At 42.5% G+C, this 22,519-nt stretch overlaps 1 protein-coding gene across 1 annotated transcript; it reads right to left on the reverse strand.

Moving 5' to 3' along the window:
* Nucleotides 1-5,605: 5,605 nt before the first annotated feature.
* On the reverse strand, nt 5,606-22,467 carry CHP1 (calcineurin like EF-hand protein 1). Its single transcript, XM_080619622.1, has 7 exons — nt 22,220-22,467; nt 17,880-17,952; nt 12,319-12,399; nt 10,928-11,055; nt 9,953-10,014; nt 8,825-8,947; nt 5,606-7,540 (listed from the first exon to the last, which is right to left on the reverse strand). Exons 1-7 carry the CDS (start codon nt 22,284-22,286, stop codon nt 7,487-7,489), a joined length of 588 nt encoding a protein of 195 aa, XP_080475748.1. The 5' UTR covers nt 22,287-22,467; the 3' UTR covers nt 5,606-7,486.
* Nucleotides 22,468-22,519: the final 52 nt, after the last annotated feature.

Genomic DNA, 22,519 nt, shown 5'->3' on the forward strand with positions numbered 1-22,519 from the left:
TCCATGAACATCAAATCTCACATTCAGATAGACAACTTCTTGGATACAGGCAACTTAACTTCAAGACTTTCAAAGATAAAAACAGCCAAAGTATCTCATAAATAAATTTACCACCAAAACTGCAACATTTGTCTTTTGGTATAGATCTACATGCTCTCTGATCAATGCACCAAGGGGCAAAAGAGAAAAGAGGAAAAAAAGTCAATGTTCCGACATAATCAGTACATTGAATTGGAAACTATACTAAAAATCAACAGCTTACAATTATGCTACCAAGTTTCACCCCACCCCACACACTCCTTTTTAAGGCACCCTTAGTTTTAATTATACTGGTAAGCAAAAACTCAGATCCAACAAATCCAGCTTTCCAAAATACTATCTTTTTCTCCCACACATGCAAATGCTCCAGGAGATAAGCAGTATTAACAGGGACACAGAAGATAATCTCTTCCCTACAGCCTGAGAAGTAGGTGAGGAAGGAAAGATCTAGAAACAGGTTTAGGTAAAAAGACCAAGACACAAAAACCTTAAAAGTTAACTGTGGTGATATGAGAAGATACAGAAAGCAAAATCAGTGCTACAGACCACAACTCCACTAAGATCTCTCCCCACGGCTTAAAAAGGGTCAAATTTAACCTGAAAAGCCGATAATGACAAAAGCTTAAACTAGAAGCACAAAATACAACAGAAGTAACTTACAGTCTTGCAAAAAACATTAGCTGCCTCTGTGCTCCTTCCACTTTCTAGTTACCTTCTAACTAGTCATCTAAACCCAATGTAGAGAACTGTAATAGAAAGGCTAAGACTGGTGTAACTGGAGAAAGAGCTTTCCTTATATCTAACCTGAACCTCTCCTGTTTACCCCCTTGCCCTATCACTACAGTCCCTGATGAAGAGTCCCTTTCCAGCATCCTTACAGGCTCCCTTCAGATACTAGAAGGCTGCTATGAGGTCTCCAGGCAGCCTTCTCTTCTCCAGTCTGAAGTGTCCAAATTTGCTCAGGCTGTCTTCATATGGGAGGTACTCCAGCCCCTTTAAGAAAAGGAGTGGCTGAGTGTGGAGGCACCAAAAGGAACATAGAACAGGAATAGTGCTCTCAAAAGCACTTTTGTTAATAGCACCCAGGTTAGCAGGTCATCAAGATCCCAGTACATTCCCGTGCAATTTCATAAGACACCAGATCTGGAGATAAGGAATACTGGTTATCCTCAGAGCTCGATGGTACAGAGACCACTATCACCTCCAAAAGGGTACAAGAAGACATATCTGAAACCTAGAATGTTGGCCAGCCTAGGAAGAGGCCAGAAGACATAACGACCTGCCAGCTGATTTCCCTTGTCCTCTATAAGGGATCTCGGACTTAGCATCTGGACATGAGCAACGTAGCACCAGACTGCTGGGCACACAGCTTGAATGCCCCTGCCGTGATGCTTGGCTGCTGGACAGACATCTCAGGCACAGCACACATTCTGCCACTCAGGAGACTTCAAGCTCGAGTCAGTGCTATGCTTTGCTGTATATTTTTAATAAAACCACCTTCCCCCTCCTGTGAGGTTTCCAATGGATAACTCTTACACTGATGGTACAACATTGAACAGTACTTCTTGCAGTGGCAGAGAAAACAGGGAAGGCTGTTTTACAGCTGAGCTTTCTATCCCATGACACACACACTGTAGTAACATGCTCCTTGAATACTGTTCAGGTAACGAAACATCCCTTCACATCCTATTTTAGGGATATCATCATTTTCTCTTTAAGACTGCACGAGTCCTCACATCTTGCATTCACGTAACCTCCGGCATGTCAGGGCTGGCTTCACTGTCCCTTTTCTAGCTTTTAAGAATGAACGTGGGAGGCGCTCAAGAGATACTCCAGACTCTTCACAGGCTCGGTCAGAATTGTTACCCTTCGTTGGCTCACGGTTTTTGACAGCCCTGAACGACGGGTCACCAGCATAAGATGCACGCCCTATTCGTGCAAATCTTCACACTGCAGACTCACAGCGCTGTGAGCAAGACTGTAAAGCAGTGGAGAGAGCTGATCTGACATAGACCAGGGTAACAGAAAACTGATATTTTTGTTGCTTTGTCTTTCTAAGATGCTTCTTGCAGCTCTTGTGAATTCAAAGCATTTAAGAACAAATGTTAATCCAACTGAATTCACTTACTGCAAAAATAGCGTACAACTTCCTCTGAAAGAAAGCTGATTGGTTATTATTCTTTTAATGATAATATAAAGCAGAAATACCTTTATATGCAATATGCCAAAGGCAAATCCCCTGGTATATTTTACCAATTCATACACAGACATGTATACGTAGGAATATTCATCATCAGCAGCATATTGTGCCTTAATGTTATGTTGCTCATAAACTGCTATTACTGTTACTACGTGAATAATAAAGCACATGAAACTGGTAAAACATGCCCTAGGAAATTTTTCTCATAAGCAGCTACCGCTTTTGGAACTGGTTGTATCAAATATGCTTACTGTATTTCTTTGACTTATTTCACCAGTTACAAACAACTAATTCATTATTACATTACGTACGATGTACATAATGTAATATGTACAATACACCCCCACAAGATCTAAAGCCACTGCTTCTCATTTAACCACTTCCATCTCTTACTTCTACCTGATATGCACATTGAAAATGCAGACACTTCGAATTCTATTACAAACTCGAGATATAAAGATTTGTTATCAAATACAGCACATCAAGAATTTCAGGCTAGTGAAAGTAATTCTTTTAGTAAGACCCCTCCCCTCCTTTTTTAATTTAAACCAAGTTCCATTCTGTAGTACAAAATACCTCCGATAACCTTGAAAAATTCAGGGCATACAAGACCTGCAAGTTACTAACATGGAGACACTGGTTTTACGTTTCATCACATGCAAAGTCCTTTTTGTCTCACTATCAACAATCACTCGAATTCATAAGGCTACAATTAATTCCTCTATATTCTCTATATATATTGCGTTGTAGACCACTTGCACGTTCTGATTTTGTCAAACGATTTAGAAGCCACCCCCTTTGTGCACGCCTGTGTCACTATAGCATAAAGACACCAGAGAAGGATAAAACTATTCAGATTAGCCAAATCCATCCAGCACACAGATTCCACGAATAACAACGATAACAGAAGAGTAACTATACCCAGCGCTATGCCTGCAGCCGGAGACAAGCAGGCTAATTTCGGATGGTACATTTTGGGTTCTCGTCTGCACGTTCGCTGTCAGCGGCAGCTGTTCGCCGAAAGCGCGTTCCGCCTGTTCCCAGCTCGGCCGGAGGTTCTGCTGTGCGGGAGGCATGCTCTTCCCTCCCAGCCATCTGCTACAGCCCCGCAGTGCTGCCCGCCCGCTCACGGCCTCACCCCAGCTCCGAAGTTACTCGGACTTTTCTAGGCGGCGGGCGGGTCGAAGGGGCACGGTCCCACCGCCGCGCCTCGCCTGGCACTCGCCGTCACCACACGGACCCACACACACTCGAGCCGCCTCCCCCCGCAGCACGGAGGCCGCGCTGCCAGGTGAGGCGGACAGGCAGGCAGCCGCGCAGTTGGGCTCACCGGCCCGGCCCGCGGCGGGCGGCAACCGCCTCAGGCAGCGGCGGGCGCGAACATGCCCAGGCCCAGCCCAATCACGGAGCAGGACGGGGAGGCGGGCGCGCGGGCACCCGGCCCCAGCCCAATCAGGGAGCGGGGCACCAGGCACCGGGCTGGGTGCGGTTCCGCGCTGAAGGTCGTCGTTGTTCCCCGCCGCACTCACCTGAGCGCGGCCCAGGCCGCGGGGCCGCAGCCGGCCCCGACCTCCCCGCCTCTTCCTCTCACTCCGCCATCTTCCCCTCCTCACCGCGGCCACCCGGCGGGGGGCTCACGGCGCCCGGCTACGCCGGGCCCGCCTACTCAGCCGCAAGCCTATTGGGTGCTGCACGTATGCCTTAGCCGTCCAGTTTGGACAGTGATTGGCCAGCAGGGCCGTCCATCACGGAGGCTGGCCTCCCGCCTCCAAGGATCTCCTTTCTGATTGGCCCCGGGGAGGGCACACACCTGGAAAAGGATTGGCTCGAGCCGCGCGAGCAGGGCCGGTCCGGGCTGAAGCCTGCGGTGACCTCGAGGCGGATTTAAAGGAGCCGCTCGCGGGGTGAGGGGCCGCGGCCGTGCCCGGCCGGCAGGAGGGGAATGGGTTGCGAGGGACCCGTTCTGGTAGCTCTGCCAGCACCCCTCCCTCTCGGGCCACGGTGCCGGCCGGCACTCGAGGCAAGGGGAGCATGCCCAGGACAGCCCCTGCGCTGCTGGCCCGCAGGGACGGCCCGCTCGCCCGTCCTCCATTTCACTGCGCAGCAATGTGCCCCAGGCCGCCGCCCGCGCTAATTCCCGCCGGACCCAGCGGAGCCCGCGGCTGTCGGTGCTGAATGACAACCGTCATTCACAGCGCCAGGGTCTGTGTCAGCGGCAGAAACTATTGTTCTTTTTTTCGTTAAGCAGCAGTAATTTTACACTTCAAGCTGAAGGGTGGCTGCGATGAACCGCGTGAAAAGGAGTACTTACCCATTCAGAAAACTCTGGAGAAACACCCCCGTCTAACCGTGATTCATCACAGAGAGCTACTACAAGCCCTTTCAGTTGAAATCTTAATCCATTTAACGCGCACTTTGCTACTAGGTAGTGCTTCAGTGCAGACTGGCAGCTTAAAATGAAATACTGCTCCCAACCTAAGTATTATAGCCACACACTTACTTACAGCATCACAGAATAGTTTGAGTTGGAAAGGACCTTAAGATCATCTCATCCCAGTCCCCCTGCCATGGGCAGGGACATCTCAACCTTGACTATGTCACCCAAGGCTCTGTCCAAGCTAAGTTGTCAATTAAAAGAACTGAAAGCAGACTTTGAAAGCAATTTTCCATTGTAACATTATGGAAACTAACATTTTTAGTCCTGGTTTTCATGAGTCAAATGCTGTACTGAATACAGTAGTTTGTTTTGCACAGACCTCATGCCACATTTATCCATAAGGATAATCTTATTCCTCTTCCAGACTTTAAGTTTCACAGATGACCTTTATCCTAAGAAGACTTAATTTCTACAAGCAAAGTACGACTGTTGTGGAAGTCTTGTTTATGTATAGCTTAGTTTTGAACAATTTTAACAAATTGAAGATCTCGACTCTAAAACTCCTATTAGAGTATTTGTGTTCACCCTAACGCACATTAGCAAGAACACCTGATGTCTAAGGTGAGGACGTGTAAGGACAGACATCGCTACCATTGGTATTATATATCCCTTAATTAGAACAATGCTACACCACTGTGGAGAGAGGAAAAAAGAAGGCCTAGTCTGGAAACATAGAGAGGTGTAAAGCTCACATTGTTACATGATCTACAGTGCAGTAGTATGGGTGCCTGCCCTCTCTTCTGGGGCTTATATTTTGCACTAGTTTCCTCCACTCTACCAGCCAAACAAAGGATCATTAATACTCTGAAAATAAGCTCATTGATAAGAAATTGATTTGTAAGGCCTGCTAGCACCACTCTACTGGTATTTAACTTCTCTAATCATTAGAGGATAGTCAGTTAACATACAGGAATAGTTCGGGGGGGGGATAGGGTTTATACAGTGGAAGGTTTATTTATGGATAAATACAATTTCCAGTCTCACTGGGACAATAAGGCACAACTGTAGGTTACAACTATATAGCCAGAAGAGAGCAACACCTATTGTTAAGCAAATCACAAAGCCTAAACTTTTCAGTCTTTTCACATTGTTAGATTCCTATTTTACATGACACTGTTATAAAACTATAATGTTCCTCTCTCATACAGAGTAGAAGTTTTTAATGTACATTTTTTTCCTGGAATTGTGCGGCACTCTGCAAAACAATGAAGTGCAACATTTCACTTTTCCATTCCTTAAAACAAGGTAAAAACCCTTCAGACACTTGCATGTTACTCTTTAACACAAGTGATGATTAAAGGAACTAGGAAAAAAGGAAATGCGCATTTGAGAGTAGTTGGAGACTGGTAAGTATTTATAGAAATGTTAACACATGACATAGAGAAGCAGTTATAACACCAATTCTTCAACAAAGAAGCTCCTGGGTTTTTTGGTTTTATTGGAAGGATCTCCCAGACTGTAGGATGCTTCAGCTGAACTGGATGAGATGATTTGCCAATCTAGCCACAGAAAATTATGGTACTATTGAATCTTCAATGATCTTTACCACTTGAACTTTTAGCACTACATTATCAGTATTAAATCATCTTATACTTGCTAAGAGATTTGTGTAGAAATATATCCTAAAATATTTGGGATAAGATATAATTTGGGAAAGAACATATTATAATTTGGGAAAGAACATATTATGTATTTATGAAAGCCAGAGCTTTCATAAATACAGCCTCCACCCTCAACACAAATTTAACACACCAGGACTTACATACTGGAAAATGTAAATAATTATTTATAGGCCACTATGATTAAAAGAAAAAACCAAAATCAAACAAAAAACCAACCCAGTTCACACCATTGCCAGGGGCAGTGACAGAACTGCAAATCCAGATTTTGGCATGACTAGTTTTCTTGCATTATGTACACTGGTAAACAAGTTTACACTTCCAGAGGCAAAACAACCCTGATGGGAAGAGGGATCCTAGAGCAAAGTAACCTGGAGAGAGTACTTCATGGTCCAGTGGCTGTCAAGGACAAAACCAAGTTTCTGCATGTGCTACTGGAACGATTTAAGCAGCTTAGTGCAGAATTCCTATTCTTTTTGAGGACATCACAGCCTGTCTCTGCCACAGATTCTCCTATTGTCCCTGTGAATTCATCCTACAAAGAATAAAATCTATTCACAGCACTTTAAAGTACTCTAGGCTATCATCATGCATTCAATGCCAGTTGTACAATGAAGCCATAGAAATTGAGAAGTCCTCAAGTAAAAGGCAGACTTGGAAGAAACAAATCTGCATGTAAAGAGCCAAATGGGAAGGGGGGGGGGGGCAGGAAAGGCAGTTGTAAAGTGGTGTTGCTACTGGAAGCAAAAAGTGAATTATCACTGCACCTAGGATTCGAGTAGATGCTTGTCTCCGAAATGTTTCAGAGGGCATTTCTGTGGCATGTTCCCGTTTTCCATTCTGATTCAGAGCTCAGAAGAATCAGTTTGTAGATTAAACAGCAGTACATAAGGAGAGGCATTTTTGCTGAAACAGTAGTGCAGGAGGAGGCAAGGGAGAAAGGATTAAAAAAAAAAAAATTGAAGGAAAATATTAAAAAAAAAAAAAAATGCTCCTTTCCAAGTTGCATGGCAGCCATTTCCCTTTGTTCCTGATGCACAGGGAATGTTCACACTGGTAGAACAAATCAGGGAGGGGTTGGAGATGTACTGTATATGCACCAGTAGCAACGCTCTGGGTGAAGGTGCTAAGGAGAAAATGAAGTTCTACTTATTATATAGTAGGGGTAGAAAGGAACAGGCTCTCCATCCATCAGTGAAGAAATCGAATGCTCATTTTCTGCTCTACATCCACTTTCTCCAAAACCTGCAATAAAATTCAGAAACAGCTACTTAAGTTACTGTACATACTTCTCTCCTACAAAGTTTCTTACTCAAGTGTATAAGAAGTGGGCAGGAATGTGGGATGTCTTCAATTTGGCATGCTAGTCTTTCATCTACAGACTGCTGTTTTTCATTCTGGATTAAAGTCCATTAAAGCTGGACAAAGGCTGTCAACCAAGATGTAACTAATGCAGTTTCAGTCTGCCAAAAGCCCAGAAAGGCTTGGATTCCCAAAATTAGATTGTGTGGGAATGCACAGGCAGGAAACAGAAGGAAGAATGGAGCAGAGGAAGGGGCATGAGCAGTCAATGAAGAGCTAAAATCAAGAGCACAGCATCACTAACACAGATAATTGTAAAACTGAGCTGACAACTTCATTCACTGAATTGCTGTTGACACTGAGGTACAAAGACAGCCTGCTCCAGGCTGTTTCAGGCATTAGACTTCACTGTTCCAGGATCAGAGTAACTTAAATTTGGAAAGACCTCTTGAGGTTTTTTAATCCAACTCCCTGAACTTTTACATAAAGCAGAACCAGCTAGATCAGGCTGCTTTGGGCTTTCTTCAGTTAAGTTTCTCCAGGAAGGAGATTCTACATCTTCAGAAACTATGATCATCCTCTTGGTAAAGTCTTCCTCATAGCTAACCAGAATTTCCTACATGGCAACTTGTTTCTGTTGCCTCTTGTCCATCTCCAAGATAAGTCTGGCTCCTCCTATCAATGCCATCCTATTAGGTAGTTGAAATTGTTCTGCTATGGGACAGCTTTCTCCACTGACTATATAATGGCTCCTTACTATTACTACTTCTGATTAACAAAAGATGTAATTCAAAGGACTAGAACTAGGAACTTGAATGCTAATATTAGTTGTTTTGCTAACAGATAAAAATCTACAAGTGAAAACTGATCAGCACAAGTAGAGCAGAACTACTGTGTTGTAACTGTGCTAGTCAAGCTACTTCTGTAGAAAGAAGTGGTTGCAAAAAGTGAGAATTCTGCAGTGTATTCAGTGCCACAGCTTGCAAGAGATACAGCATATGTTACTTCATGTAACAGCATGAAGAAACATATGGACTAATTATTAGTATCCTGATTAGGGTCCTGATAAAGATGGGAAGAAAAAGAGCTAGCAGAAAGCTTGCTTTGCCCAAATTCAGGCAGGACTATTTGAATAACTTTCTCTCAATTTCCATTTGCGTTTAAGTCTGAATGACTTGCCCATTACTGAGCAGTTTCCTTTAGTCATTAACAATATAGTTTACCAACCTTTACAAACTCTGCAAAGGAGATGGCACTATCTCCATCTTGATCAGCTTCCTGGATTGTCCTGTCAGCAATGCTGCCCAGCTGCTCATCTGAAATATTTACACCAACCATCATCCGTAATACCTGAAACATACAGAAGTCCCCAGATTACTATATTTTTAAAGGCAAATAAAATAACCATTACTGATATAAGAACAGAAGTATTCCTAGTGCTGTTTCTCTTGCGTACACTGTCAAAGTAACACCATACAAGAACAGCCCTGGAGGATTTTCATGGAAGTCATTTCTAGATAGACTTCTATTTGTCCTTTGTACATCACTGCTTTCAGGAAAGACAGTTTCCTTTTGTAGCCACCTTCGACAAAGAACCATTCCTTTTCACTAGACAGCAGGAAGAGGCAGAGTATGAGAAAGCTTTTGGAACTAGGAATGAGGACGTTCTGTTCCAATGCTTTTGTCCATATTTTTCCCCACAAAACACACCAACAGTTAATCGAGTATTTGCTGTTTGAGATACTTGCCTACAGGGAGTTTTTAAGTATCAAATGATAACTGCTATTACTCTCTACAATTAGTATTTCCTGTGCAGACAGAGGGCAATTTCAGTCAAAAGCAAATCCTTGTCCTACAGCAGGAACCACAAATTGCCACGTCTACTTCCCAGGATTAGTAGCATGTAATTACTCCTAGCTCAAGCCTAGTTTCATGTATATATGCAGCACTGATGAACTTTGATTACCTTTGCTGCAATTTCAAGAAGTTTTATTCTCTTGAGAGGATGCATAGAGGATCAACAAAACAACCTAATCCACCTCAGTGACTAGCCCTGTGAAGTCCTGTTAGATTAGAAGGTAGTTCTTAAGGTGCTTAGTGTATTTGTTGGATGCTTAGGTATCATTTCCAATAGGATCTGCTTTCCCAGTATGAAAGAACAGCCGAGGCTACCAAACGAGATTAATTGCTTATCTCTGGTTTAAAGCTTTAGATAAGGTATGAGACTTTAGTCACAAAATTCCTTCAGGAGTTCTTTTGAGAAGACTGTTGTAACTCCACATCCATTTAGAATGAAGAGGGTAGTCATACAGAAGGTCAGGATGGAGTCATTCAAAGCAGCCCTGTGCTATTTACCTGAAGAAGCTCATCCCTGGAAATCTTGTCATCTTTATCTAGATCATATAACCGAAAAGCAACTACAGGGAAGAAAAGAATGAGCAGTTTAATTCAAGTGCTATTATTTTTCTTGTAACAATATACATATATAAAAGTGCTCCTAAGTTATTTTAAGAGAATTAGAATTTCAGTTCCCCATAAAAATTCATTTTCAGTTCCATAAAAGTGTTATTACTGCATTCAGGAATAAAATTATTGCCAAGAAGTGAAAAATCTTAGTGAAGTGCTCAGAAAGAGTACTTTTAGGAGCACTCTGCTTGCAGAGGTATTTCTTCAAAGCCCCAAGTCATGGAAGTATAATTACCACAAAGATACCTTCAGTACTTTAACCTCAGAGCCAACTACTTTTACATTACCATTAATTCTCTTTGACTATATTCTGCATGAGATAAGACAGAAATTTTAAGCGCTCTGAGGACTGTTGCCAACTTCAATTAGTCAGCAAGAGCAGTCTTCTCATATACTGTAGGCACTCATCCAAACACTCAAGAAAGTACTCAGCTGAAGGTAAGGAAAAAGCCTTGCATTACACGGAAGACTGGAGAAAATGGCAGAAAAGACCATTCATGTAAGGGATGGTGCTTCTAAATCTCAAATAACTTTGCGTGCAAGCCATTTAATCATGTTAAAACTTAAGTAGGGGAAGTTTAGATTGGATATAAGGAAGAAGTTCTTTACTGGTAGGCACTGGAATGGGTTTCCCAGGGAAGTTGTGAGTGCTCCATCCCCGGCAGTATTCAAGGCCAGGCTGGACAGAGCCTTGGGTGACATAGTTTAGAGTGAGGTGTCCCTGCCCATGGCAGGGGGGTTGGAACTAGATGATCTTAAGGTCCTTTCCAACCCTAACTATTCTATGAGACCCCAAGCCCCTTTACTCCCTTCGCAGAAAAAAGGAAAAATAATTGCTTCTATAGGAAGGTTCACATTTCTTACAGTGGAGCTTGTTACTTCGGCTGTTCAGTGGTTCTGGTCCATTCTGGTCTTTGCTCTTTTCATTATCTTCTATGGGTCGAAAGTGAGCTAGTGTCCTCATGAATCCACGGAAATTCACCTGGTCCTCTCTGCAATAAGCATTATAGCAGGTCAGTTTTAGCATAGCTTATAGGGGTTTTGTATTTCAGTAGAGCATGGATAGCTAAAGCATCAAGACCATGCAGACTCTTCCACTCCCACCCCCCCAGGGTTTGGCTGCCTATGCTCAAACCCAGCTCTGAAACAGTGCAGTTCCAACCTGGGATCATGCTGTTATGAAGTATGATGTATAAAAAAAAGAAGCTGTGAGAAGTCTTGTTGAGGACGCCCCAGTCCCTGCCTGCAAGTTCTGTTTAAGCTCAAGCCCTCACCTTTGGCCCTTGCCTGAGCTGTCCTGCAGCTGTGCCCAAGCCTGGCATTATATCTTGCTGATCTGAACCCCTGTTCTCTGGATTGACCTGTCAATTTGTCTGGCAACCACTGGACTGTTGGCTGACCTGACAAGTCACTGGAGCTGCTCTGCTTTTCTTCTTCAGGTGCTGTGCCCTTTGTCATTAAGTACATCGCCCTTGCCAGCTTTATTGTCACACTTTGCTCATGTCTGTGGGGTAGTCATTGCTCACTGCTCTGATAACAGCTCTCTTCTCTAACACTGTGGGAACCAGCTATTTAACTACTTTCCGTGACTCCTGCTTTCTGTTCAGGAAAGTCTGCCTGGTGTTAGCTGATATTATGACTCGATTAGTCACTCCAATCTTCATGAATCAGTAATGGCAAATGTGTTCAAGAACAGCAACATAGAACAATCTAGAGAGGTAAAAGAGAGAGAGAGAGAGGGAGAGAGAGAGAGTACTGCAAATTTGATAATCTCTTTGGATTTGTGTTAGAAGTGCCATAAGATAGGCCTTAAATATTATCAAAAACTGAAAACAAAAAAGCTGATCTAATAACAAAAGTATGCTTAGAGGCTAAAAGGTGAAAAATGAAACTGAATAGTAATTGCAGTATTACTTAGCTTAAAATAGCATTGCTATAAGTCTGCTTTTAGAACCAAAGTAAATACATGCCCTTTACTTGCTTCCTAAGCATTTAGCAGCACAGCCAGAGCAGAAAACTGACATGAAGCCTGAGTTTGTCATCTAACAAAGCATGCAGAAGACTTGTAAGGTTGGTGTTTCTCATTACAGAATACAAACATGCTGAGGAAACAATGTACCCACACACATTTCATGATGAGTTTGAGGTGTTCAATTATTAGTAAATCCAAAATCTGTGCTTTAATTACCAGCATTTCAGTCCCATTGGAACTTCTGATGAACTACACATTTTGTGCCTGTTCTGTTGGAACTCACCCTTCTGGAAAGAAGGCATTGATAATTCTGTCTCCCAGTGGATTGATGGCAAGCTCTGGAATCCGCTGGAAGTCTTCCCGACTGAGTAAAGCAAGAAACATAAGATGACTGCATTAAGTTGAAGTCAGAGGAGAAAAAGTTCCTTGAAGAGAATTCATAGTAAAACATCCACTGGGCTCTATTGTCACAGCCAGACACTTGGTGGGTTTTAAGGTGTAACTCTTTAAATCACATTTTCTCTACAACTAATGGCACAAAAGACAATGTCAAGGCTGTATTACATTATAGATCACCAGTGCCCATTTACCACATGAACAGTGCTTCTCAGATATTTGTGCTAGAAATCTTCCTGTAAGATGCCAACTAGTTTGCAATTTAAAGAAAGCTTCTGAAATAGCTTTGAAGGAAAATATGGCTTCAAAATGAAAATAATATATATTTTAATAATTATTTTGGTACTGAATCATTTGAGTTCGCATTGTCCAGACCACCCTAGTCCAGAGCCTGGGACAATACCATACTCCTCCAAACATACCCCAGGTGATTTGCATACTCTAATAGAAATTCTCATTTATGCACAACTTTATACCTTATTATATAAGTGCCAAATTTCAGATTTTAGATTCAATCAAGCAGCACTCCTATTTTAAAGTAGAAAATTTAGACTTTGACAAGGGCCTGTACACCAGATGTAACTTCACCAGTACATTAAAAATACTCAATACTTTTGCCAGCCATTCCCTTCTCTGTTCACGATTGTATGTAGACAGTACAGTATAAGCACAGCTATGCTTACATTCTTATAGCATTTTCTGATCTGGATGTTGTCATGAGCTGTACTGATGACAACACATTTTAGATCACTATGACATGAACACAGGGTTCATTCTATTCCTAGAATTGCACTCATTTTTCTTTTCTTTCAACCTAATAGAATGTCACTGGCAGGAAAGTGAGACAACCTTAGTGTAATCAAAACAGATGCACCAAGTGTGTCGTAGTGAACAGTGTGGTTAACATGTTTGGGTCCACCCCCCCCCCCTTGTCTTGTCCATGACAGAGCACACCAATTTATCAGTCAGTACAAGATGTACTCCATAATAATTTATATTTTTAATTGCAAACATAACAGCAATGGGGTGAGCCTGTAAAAAAACCCAAACAATTCTATCTGGATGCGTAACTTGGTATTTCCTGCCCAATCTCCTGACATTTCAGCAATTGCCTTCAAGTCAAATACAGTCCTGCTGGTTTTGAAGTTTGGGTCAAAGTCTCCAACTTGGTTACTAAATGTCTGCTACTGTTGAATGAATCGGCAACAAGGTTTGATTCATGATGTCATTACACCAAAAAACTGGCAAAGTGAACACAAACAGGTTTTGCTATTACTTTAAGTATACTGGCCTTTTGCAACACTGTCATCTTAAGACACAGGGGAAAAGAAGGAATTGGCAAACCTGTTTACTAGTCTGGGCTGGGAAAGGCAAAGAAGCAAGATGTTCTAGTTTTAAATGCATTCTAAAGCACACCTTGCACCCGGTCACACCACAGTGCTGCTGAGAGTCCCGATTACGATAAATCTGTTTGTAACATGGTTAAACTGTTTGACCTCTAACAGAGTGACCTGACTGTGTGTCTATGCTATTCCAGCAAACTTCTGCTCTGATCAGGTCTGAATTATTTGTAATAGGCAAAGGTATCATCTGTATAACATGATCAACTTGTTACCAGCCCCTTCAGGACTGCTGCATTTTCAGCTATAGCTGAAAGGCAAAGTATGCATTAGCCATTTAGGCAGGAGATGCAGTGATGTGGAAAGCCTGTGGCCTAGTAACAATATTTTACCAACAGGAGCTCAGCATCAATGCTAACATTTACAAGATAAAAGCAGCAGCTGCCCTCTCTGTCATTTAAAGCAAAATCCTAATTCTTCAGAATTTTTTACTTGCATATCGCTACTTTTTGATATACAGCCTCAAATTACACTTGGCATTTCAGCCTCCAGTTATTCTGCTTTCTAACAGAAGATTAACAATTAACCACAACCAATTCCCCAGGTTTCAAATCTGTTTGTCTTGTCATTATCAGGATTGCAATAGACCGCTTTTGCTTATTAAGAGCACATTACTGAGCAAGTGCTGTAATTGGAATAGCTGTAACAGCCATAAAAGTAAATGAATGCATGAGGCAAGTTATTCTGCACTTTATAAACTAAGGATTCCTGCAGTCATTAGGGACCGACTTCACCTGGCTGAGGCTGGAGCTTACAGGAAATGAGATGCCCTCTATTTCTTCTGTGTTCACATGCCAGAGCAACAAGGCTCTTCTAAAATTCCTTTCCAGGAATCTGGCTTCTATTAAATCCTTGCTCAAACATAACATGCAGGGCAACTTTTAACTACATGCTATGTTATCATTATGCAGGCAAACCACTTAATATATATATATGTCAGTGCATTCATATTTAGACATACTTTGCAGTAAGGAATTTGTACATTCTAAGACAGGCAAGTATTTCTAAGCATGAATATATCCTCCAAAGCACACAGCAGATCCCTACCATAAAGGTGGCTCTGCCTTACCCCAAAGGTTGCAAGAAACCTACTAGACTCTTCTCCCAGTATTTCTGGTTGTGCATCCTTTTTACTTCTAAATAGTGGCAGAGTACTGTTCCCTCAAAAGGGATGAGAAGGGTAGCGCTACCTAGAGGTACGGGCAAGTAAAGCAATGGAAAGAAAACAAACCATGTACAAAACGGAAGTACTAGAGGAAAGGAATGGAAGTACACACTACTCCAGTACCCTAATATTTTATGATCCAAACCCCTTCTTCAGAACAGTGGTACACATTTAAAGATTTATTTCATGCCAGAAAGAACTGCCTACCAGTTCTTTTCCTGATCAGTCACATGAGTGACTTCTGTCATGTCTGATTTCTAAGTCAAAGGTGTAAGTCATCCCTACGGAAACAGTTGTTCTTGCTCACAGGAAACAAACAGAAGACATGCCTTCCAAACTGTTTGGTGCTAGTAAGCAAGTGGTAACTCCATCTCACTTGCCTCACAGTAGCGAGTTCTCTTTGATCAGTATTTCAGAAACCAACATTTACAATCTTTCAAGCTATAGTTCTTACTCTGCCCTCATTGTTTTTTTCAGGAAGTAGTTTTCCATTACTTAAACTTCATGGTTTCCACATATTGTGGGTGCTGGGACAGGTTTCAAAACTTGAATGCCACTGTCAGGCATGTTTGGGAACAGCCTAAGCTCAGAGGCCAAGACTACAAGTTAAGGGATCACAATTTGCACAGCTACTGGGATTTTCCAAACAAACTTCATTTCCCTTCCCAAGTACCACATGATTATCAACAATAGAAGTCCAGCTTCTCATCCATAACACTACGAAACCAAGCATTGTGCAACAGACATTCACAGCATATTTAATTAATTACTCCTCTTACGTAAACCGAGTAAAATCACTTTGAAGTTTACACAAACTTTATAGGCTCAGTAGGTGAGTTTAAAGTTGGAGACAAGAGTTGAGGAAGAATGTGTGCTAGGTTCAAACTGTACTAGACTAGTGTGGCAGCTATCATCAGTGAAGACTAAACCCACATACCAAGTTTGAAGAGGCTGTTAGTGCTCTTTTTCAAGTAATATAATAGTGAGACATGAATAGTATTAACCTTACCTACAGTATCATCAGCTGATCTGTATGTCACAATTGCCAATTAGCCAATGTTACAGTTTACATGATACACTGGCTTTGGTGACAGAGCGGGCTTAAGGAGTTCCTGCCCATCCCACCCCAATTGTTTCCACACCCACAATCGATTCTGTCATCCCTTCAGCTATGCAGTCCAGACATTTACTGCACAGCCACAGTCCCTGTCACTGGAGCCAGTCAGCTTAAAAATACTTAAAAAGCACTATACAAGCCAAAAGGGGAGAGAGAGTATTTTAAACCAGAAATACTCAGTAGTCCTGTTTACAGCACAATTCCACAACCAGTTACTTAAAAGTTAACTGAGAAGTTAGCAATTTGTGGAACCAGAAGGAGCTGCATATTTCCTTCAGGAAAGGAAATTACAGTAAGTCAGTAGTCCTGCCAAAACCAGTGTATCTTACAACTTGTCACCTTCACTTGTTAAGCAGTGATTGTCGCTTTACACGCAAGTCTAGCTTTTATAGGTTTATAGTGCATCCTACAACCACATTCAAAACCCCAGGCAATCCCTGAATCCATGTTTACTAGTTTAGACTGGAATAGAGTTCCTATGAAAGAAATTAACTCTATTCCAGAAAGACCTCATATACTATGCTACAAAGTCTCTTTCTCCTTCCTACTCTCTCCTGTGTTCTCTCCAGCTTCCCTGGGCACTGGTTCTGCAGTAGTTTTGGCAAGTTTTCAGTGCTGTAGGTTAATTTCCAAAGATAAGCGTTGAATACCAGCATCAACATGGAAAAGCAACAGACTTTCAGAGGCAGTATGGTCTTAGAACAACTATCTTGATTGCAAAATTGCTCCCTGGTGCAATCACTGACAGCTCTAATTTGTCATGTTTCCATAGTACTACGCAATCCATAGGCCATAATCACAAGAGAAGATTAATAAGCAATTTAATAAAATCAGAATTCATAATTATTCATTAAATAAAGAGCAAGGCAGTATCAACACACAGTACAATAACCAGAGTGGGAAAGGCTAGAGAACAAAGACCACAGGCAATCATCCCACTAGTTTACCCTTCAGTTGAGAATATTCTTTCCAGTAGACTCAGTCCAAAGTGAAAACTGTTTTGCAGATAAAGTTTAAGCCTCATCTTTATTTAATTGATTAAGCTGTAAGAAACCAGTTCACTTGTGTAGTTTCCAAATTGTACACAGAACACAAATACTTCAAAGGCCTTGGAATATCCTGCACTATTTTAAAGAATAAAACATCTATTTGCTTATTCACAGTGACTTGGTCCCAGCTCCAGCTCTTTTTTATTTTTGAGCTTACTAATAGACATGGATGTTTAACAAGAGGTGTAAAGTTAACGACAGTAAATGGCTTGCAGATCAAAGTAGTGTTAAAGGACACTAGGTATCCGAAACAATTTAAGAGCCCATGCTCCCAAAAATATAAATGATCTTTTCATTTGAAAGCCAGGATGAAGATGACATAGTGGAATCATTCTTGTAATAATTATTAGAAGCAACATATAAAGAAAGGTAAGAAATAACAATCTAAAGTGTGGTTTAACATTTCTGAACATTTGTTGTAATTCCTTGAATACCAAATCTGACCTTTCTTGTATTAACTGCTACAAACTTTCAGCACTACAGCAAAGACAATTGGTATTTAGAGCACCTAAGCTCAACAATCAGGTTTCTCCTGACCTTTCACAAAAGAGAACAAATGTGAACATCCATGTAGACAGTAGGTATGAAAGAATCTGTTAGAATAGCCTCACTGATCTACTCTATGAGGAAAACATGCAGGCATCCTGCAATGGCAAAGCCACCATTACAGATATGTAATACATCAGTGCAAGGACAGCTGAATTGGTAGATACCCACCTAAGAGTGCCATTTTCTCCTTTGTCAAGGCTGGTGAAGCGACTGTACAAGCGTGTGATTTGACTGTGGGAGACTGAAGGAGGAAAAAAAAAGAAAGAAATACAAATTAGCATGGCAACGATTCCTCATCAGAACAATTCCTCAATCAGATCTCATTACACTGAGCCACTGTTGCCAGAAGTTGCATTCAAAAACAGATCACACAAAACAAGTTCTATTGGAAGCACACTGCAATCAGCAGAGTAGTGACTTTATGAGCTGTAAATTGCATCTTAGTATTCAAGAATCCACGAATAAGCCTAAAAAATTTGTCTAACTTTTGCATTCGTATTTTTGGTCTCCAACACCCCTTGGTTATCTGAGTCAGTAATGGCAATTACTGATTACAAAAAGAAAAGGTGTTTGAGTCACAGTTCCACTCTGTTTCCCTTAATTCCTCTAGGGCTAGAAATAATGTGGACACAGCCTCCACTGATGACCCCTGCATCATTCATGACACTGCAGGCCTCTGCTATAGTGTCTTTCCTTCTCTACTCCTGTCGTCTTTTTCCATGTAAAGATGCAAAGTGTACTCAGTTTCCCTGCATCTTGTGAGCAGTCAGAGAGACTGTACACACCTGATCACTCTTCCTCCTTGACTGGACTGCCTGAATCTAAGCAGTTTGCTCATTTAGGGGTTCACTGAGGTGATTTCCAAGCTTCTAGGACTTTGAGTTAAAAATTAAAAAGCCTATTTCTAAAGAAGTTTGGGAAGGAGTTAGGACACAAAGAAAGCTGACAGTTATTGCAGACCTAAGTTTGCAATTTGAACACAAATTTCAAAGCCAGTATTAAATTTAGCATAATGCTGTCAACATTACTAAGACATTAGACAACCCAAGATACAAGATATCTAGATCATTAGATCAATCCATGATGGGAGCAGGTTAAACCTAGCTAGAACATCAATTCCTTTAACACTGAAAGAATGCCCTACAGAAGATCTTGGCTTTTCAGAGCCTCTTTGGATGAAGTTAATAAATAATAAGACTGAACTGAATGTTAATGTTTACTCAGTAAAGATGTGATTTTTCTACAATGTCAAACTAGAACCTTGTGCCATTTTCAGATTCAATTGTTTTAAAAGCCTTCACCAGCACACGTACAATACTTGGTGAAATTGCTTGGTAAAATTTATATGGGAACAGGTTGCACAGCAGTCATCTGATCTGTGACAACTGAGGCATTTTATTAGGTTCTCTTTTTTCCCCAGATTTGTTCTTTTTCCAGCCTATTTATTTAGGTTCCCTCCTTTAGGGTGACCTGCCAGGAACTGTGTGGGGCTTTTTTTTTGTCTTCCCTTGTCTTCTCTGCAACTTTCATTCTTTGCACAAGGTTGGGCAATTTGATCAGTTCCACCTAAGCCAACACCCCACAATTTCAAGTTAAGAAACACAATAAACAGCAGGCACCAGTATTTTAAAGACTTCTGCATTTCTGATTAAGTATTTTAGATATGATATGCCATAACAACAACTGATGGTGAAAACAGAATAGCCTGGAATAAGAAGCCCTGTGCTCCCAACTTCTTCCTGGAAACAGAGAGGGTGATGAAAACTCTACTTAGGTACCATTTCCAAACTAATGTCAGCAACTCCATTTCTGTAACACCTCCATAACAGCTAGTATGTGATAAATAGCATGTAACTCTTGACAGAAGAAGAAATGCTTTTGTTTATCTCATACTAGACAAAAAACACATAATCACTATAAAGAAAGGAAGATGATTCAGGTCCCTCACTGTATTCTTTCACAGTTTCCTTTTTGGTTCTCATCTCTCATGAAAGCTGCATCACTAGACACTTTTCAAGGCCTTCTCATATAAAATAAAGACTTTGTCATTCCCTGCCAACCATAAAAAAAAAAAAAAGAAAAGATAAGCAATTTATGACAGCTTCTTAAAATCAAAGCTTAAGGCTCAAAGATAACTGAAACACGATTTTACCTGTACTGCTACCCCACCAAGGTCCCTTCTACTCAAATTGGTTAAGTGTTCTGTTCAGTACTTCATACTTACCCCAGATGAATTGATGGAGTCATGTTTCACAGTAAGGAGGCCAAAAAAAAGAACCCTTAGGAACAACGTGGATTAAGGATAGGCATGTACTGCCAGTTTGTTTCATATCTAAGAGGTCCCTTTCTCATACTCTTTAGTAGGTAAGGTATCATCAGCATCAAGTTTCTAACAAACCACAGGATATTCCAGTCAATAACACTAACTTGGCATTCTACCCATGAACTTTGCTCCAGATAAACCAGCATCCTGGGGTTTTCCCCCTACCTTGTACCTTGCATAAATATTTGCACCCATATGAAGTGTACAACAGTGCTAAAAGCTTGGTGGAATTTTCCATCTACCTAGAGAAGTATAAGAGGCAGAGGAAAATCACATTCTTAAACTCTGGTTATAGGTTGGGAGAAAAATAATATGTATTTGATAAAGTCAGAGACAACAAGCATGACTCAGGTTAGCAATGCCTGATTAACAAAGTGTTATGACTTACAAAATTGAGTAGTACAAAATACAGGCCACAGAGCTGAAGCCCAACTCATCACAATGTTAAGCTCTCCACTTGAAGGCATAAGAGGCCAACTAGAGCTGAGTGGTTTTATTGCTTAGAATGCCTATACAGTCATCTCAGTGGTATTTATTTAACTACCATGCAAGTAAAACTCTAGGAATGAAACACCACTGACAATGAATCAAGTACTGGCACAAGTGAAGCCTTTTGGAAGAACATTCCAGATGCGGGGGTTGGTTCTTAGAGTGTATTTCTAAACGAGGGGATGCTACCTTTATGAAATAAGAAATAAAAAACCTCATAGCCACCAAACAGTAAGTTCTTGCTGGATACACACACTTGAATATTACTACTTGTTTATCACAGCCTTCCTGGAGAAGGTTCCCTTGACAGATGGAAAAAGGATCACGGAAGCTATGTTAACTCACTCAGCTATCCATTACGTTAGCCAGTACTATCTTCATTTTCTTCCACTCCTTTTCTGTAGCCACTTGTTTTCCTGACACAAATAAACTATCACCTAGAAGGAATACATAATACTATTTCTGTTTGAAAGAAAACTGAAGGAGGTATTTTCATCTAGCAAGAGCAGATCAACAAGCGTAAGCAGGAAAAGAGTTTCATCTAGGAAGGCCTTATTTACCTGAGAGGGGAGGGACACAGCAGAACGATACATATGATTTATGACCTCCCCTCTCCAACCAGTTAGGAGGACACCCTTCGTTTATTATCATTCAGTATTTGCTAACACTCTCAGATAGGCAACCGTTCTATCGGCGAAATTAACAACACTGTTACCTTTTCTAAGGTACTTTATATTACTGAGAACAACTCGATCAGAAACTACAAGGTAGAGTAGCTATATATTGCAGTCCTGATTCAATCATGCTCTCCCAGTTGTTGACTCGCACAGGGATTCTCACTTCTTTTAGTTAAGTACACACGACTTTCACAAGTTGCGTTACCTCCTTTATGTTTTAAATGCCACTCAGCACTCATTCTGAATACCCTTAAGGTAACTTTCGTGACAACCTATGAAACAAATAGCACTTGGAAAAAAAGCACTATACCACGAGAGCCTTTTCGGGCTAAAAGCAGCTGTTGGAGAGAAACTCCAGCACCAGACACACAGAACTCTCCAAAACCCCAGAGTTATCTCTGACCTAACGCAACACTGCGGACACCAGGAGCACCTCTTATCTCCCTCCCCACCCGGATCTCGCTGCCGTTGAACACCCGATCACACAGCCATAGCTCCCTCTACCCTACAGCTCCAAGCACATCCAGGACCCGAAGGGACTCGCAGATGCCGGCGGGCTGGATGACAGCAGCTTTCGCGTTCTAGTGCGCCAAGCAACATCAGCCTCCGCAGTTGGTCCTGCCGCGTCCACCCCAGCCCAAGAAGCACCCCAAACGATAACAGTAGTATTTACAGCTAGCGGCCGCTGGCAGCCCCGAGCGAGCGGCAGACCGACGGAGCTGCTCTCCTGTCAGCCCCGAGGGCCGCTCCTGCGCGGCGACCAGGCGAACCGAGAGCCGCTTCCCAGGTTTCCGCAGGCCTACACGACATGCCCGCCCGCAGTGGCTGGGACAGGCAGGCACCGGCCCGGGGGCCAGCTGGGACCAGACACTGTCCAGCCGGGAACACAGCAGCGGCGCTCGCCTCCCCTGCCGGGGAGCGCCGACCGCCCCGGGCAGGGCTCGGCGCGCAGCCGCGACGGGGCGGACAGACAGCTCCAGGTGCCCAGCCCCCACCGCACCTCCCGGCCCTGCACTCACAGCCCGTCTCCTTCTTGATCTCCTCGATCTCCTCGTCTCGCAGCAGCGTAGACGCCCGGGAACCCATCACCGCCGCTGAGCCTCAGTGGAAGGGAAGGGCCGAGCTCCGCAGCGGGCAGTTACGTAGCCGAACAGCAACAGCGACACCACAGCCCCCCCAGCGCGGCCCCAGCCGCTGCTGCCCAGCTGTACTGAGGCGGAAGGGGAGCCCGCACCAACTCTTATCGCCCCGCCCGCCGCGTCCAGCCGGGCCCGGCCCGCTCCGGCCCTCGCTGCCCGCCTCACCCCGCCCCTCAGCCG

Source organism: Psittacula echo (genome assembly GCF_963264785.1).
Source record: "Psittacula echo genome assembly, chromosome: 5".
NCBI classification, from domain to species: Eukaryota; Metazoa; Chordata; class Aves; order Psittaciformes; family Psittacidae; genus Psittacula; species Psittacula echo.

Excerpts from the sequence above, each read along its gene's own strand:
- CHP1 (XM_080619622.1), bottom strand. The coding sequence starts at position 22,286 with ATGGGTTCCCGGGCGTCTACGCTGCTGCGAGACGAGGAGATCGAGGAG. Across the intron at positions 17,953-22,219 it reads GATCAAGAAGGAGACGGGCT|TCTCCCACAGTCAAATCACA; the intron begins GTGAGTGCAGGG and ends TTCCTCCTTCAG. Across the intron at positions 8,948-9,952 it reads CCAGGGATGAGCTTCTTCAG|GTATTACGGATGATGGTTGG; the intron begins GTAAATAGCACA and ends TGTATGTTTCAG.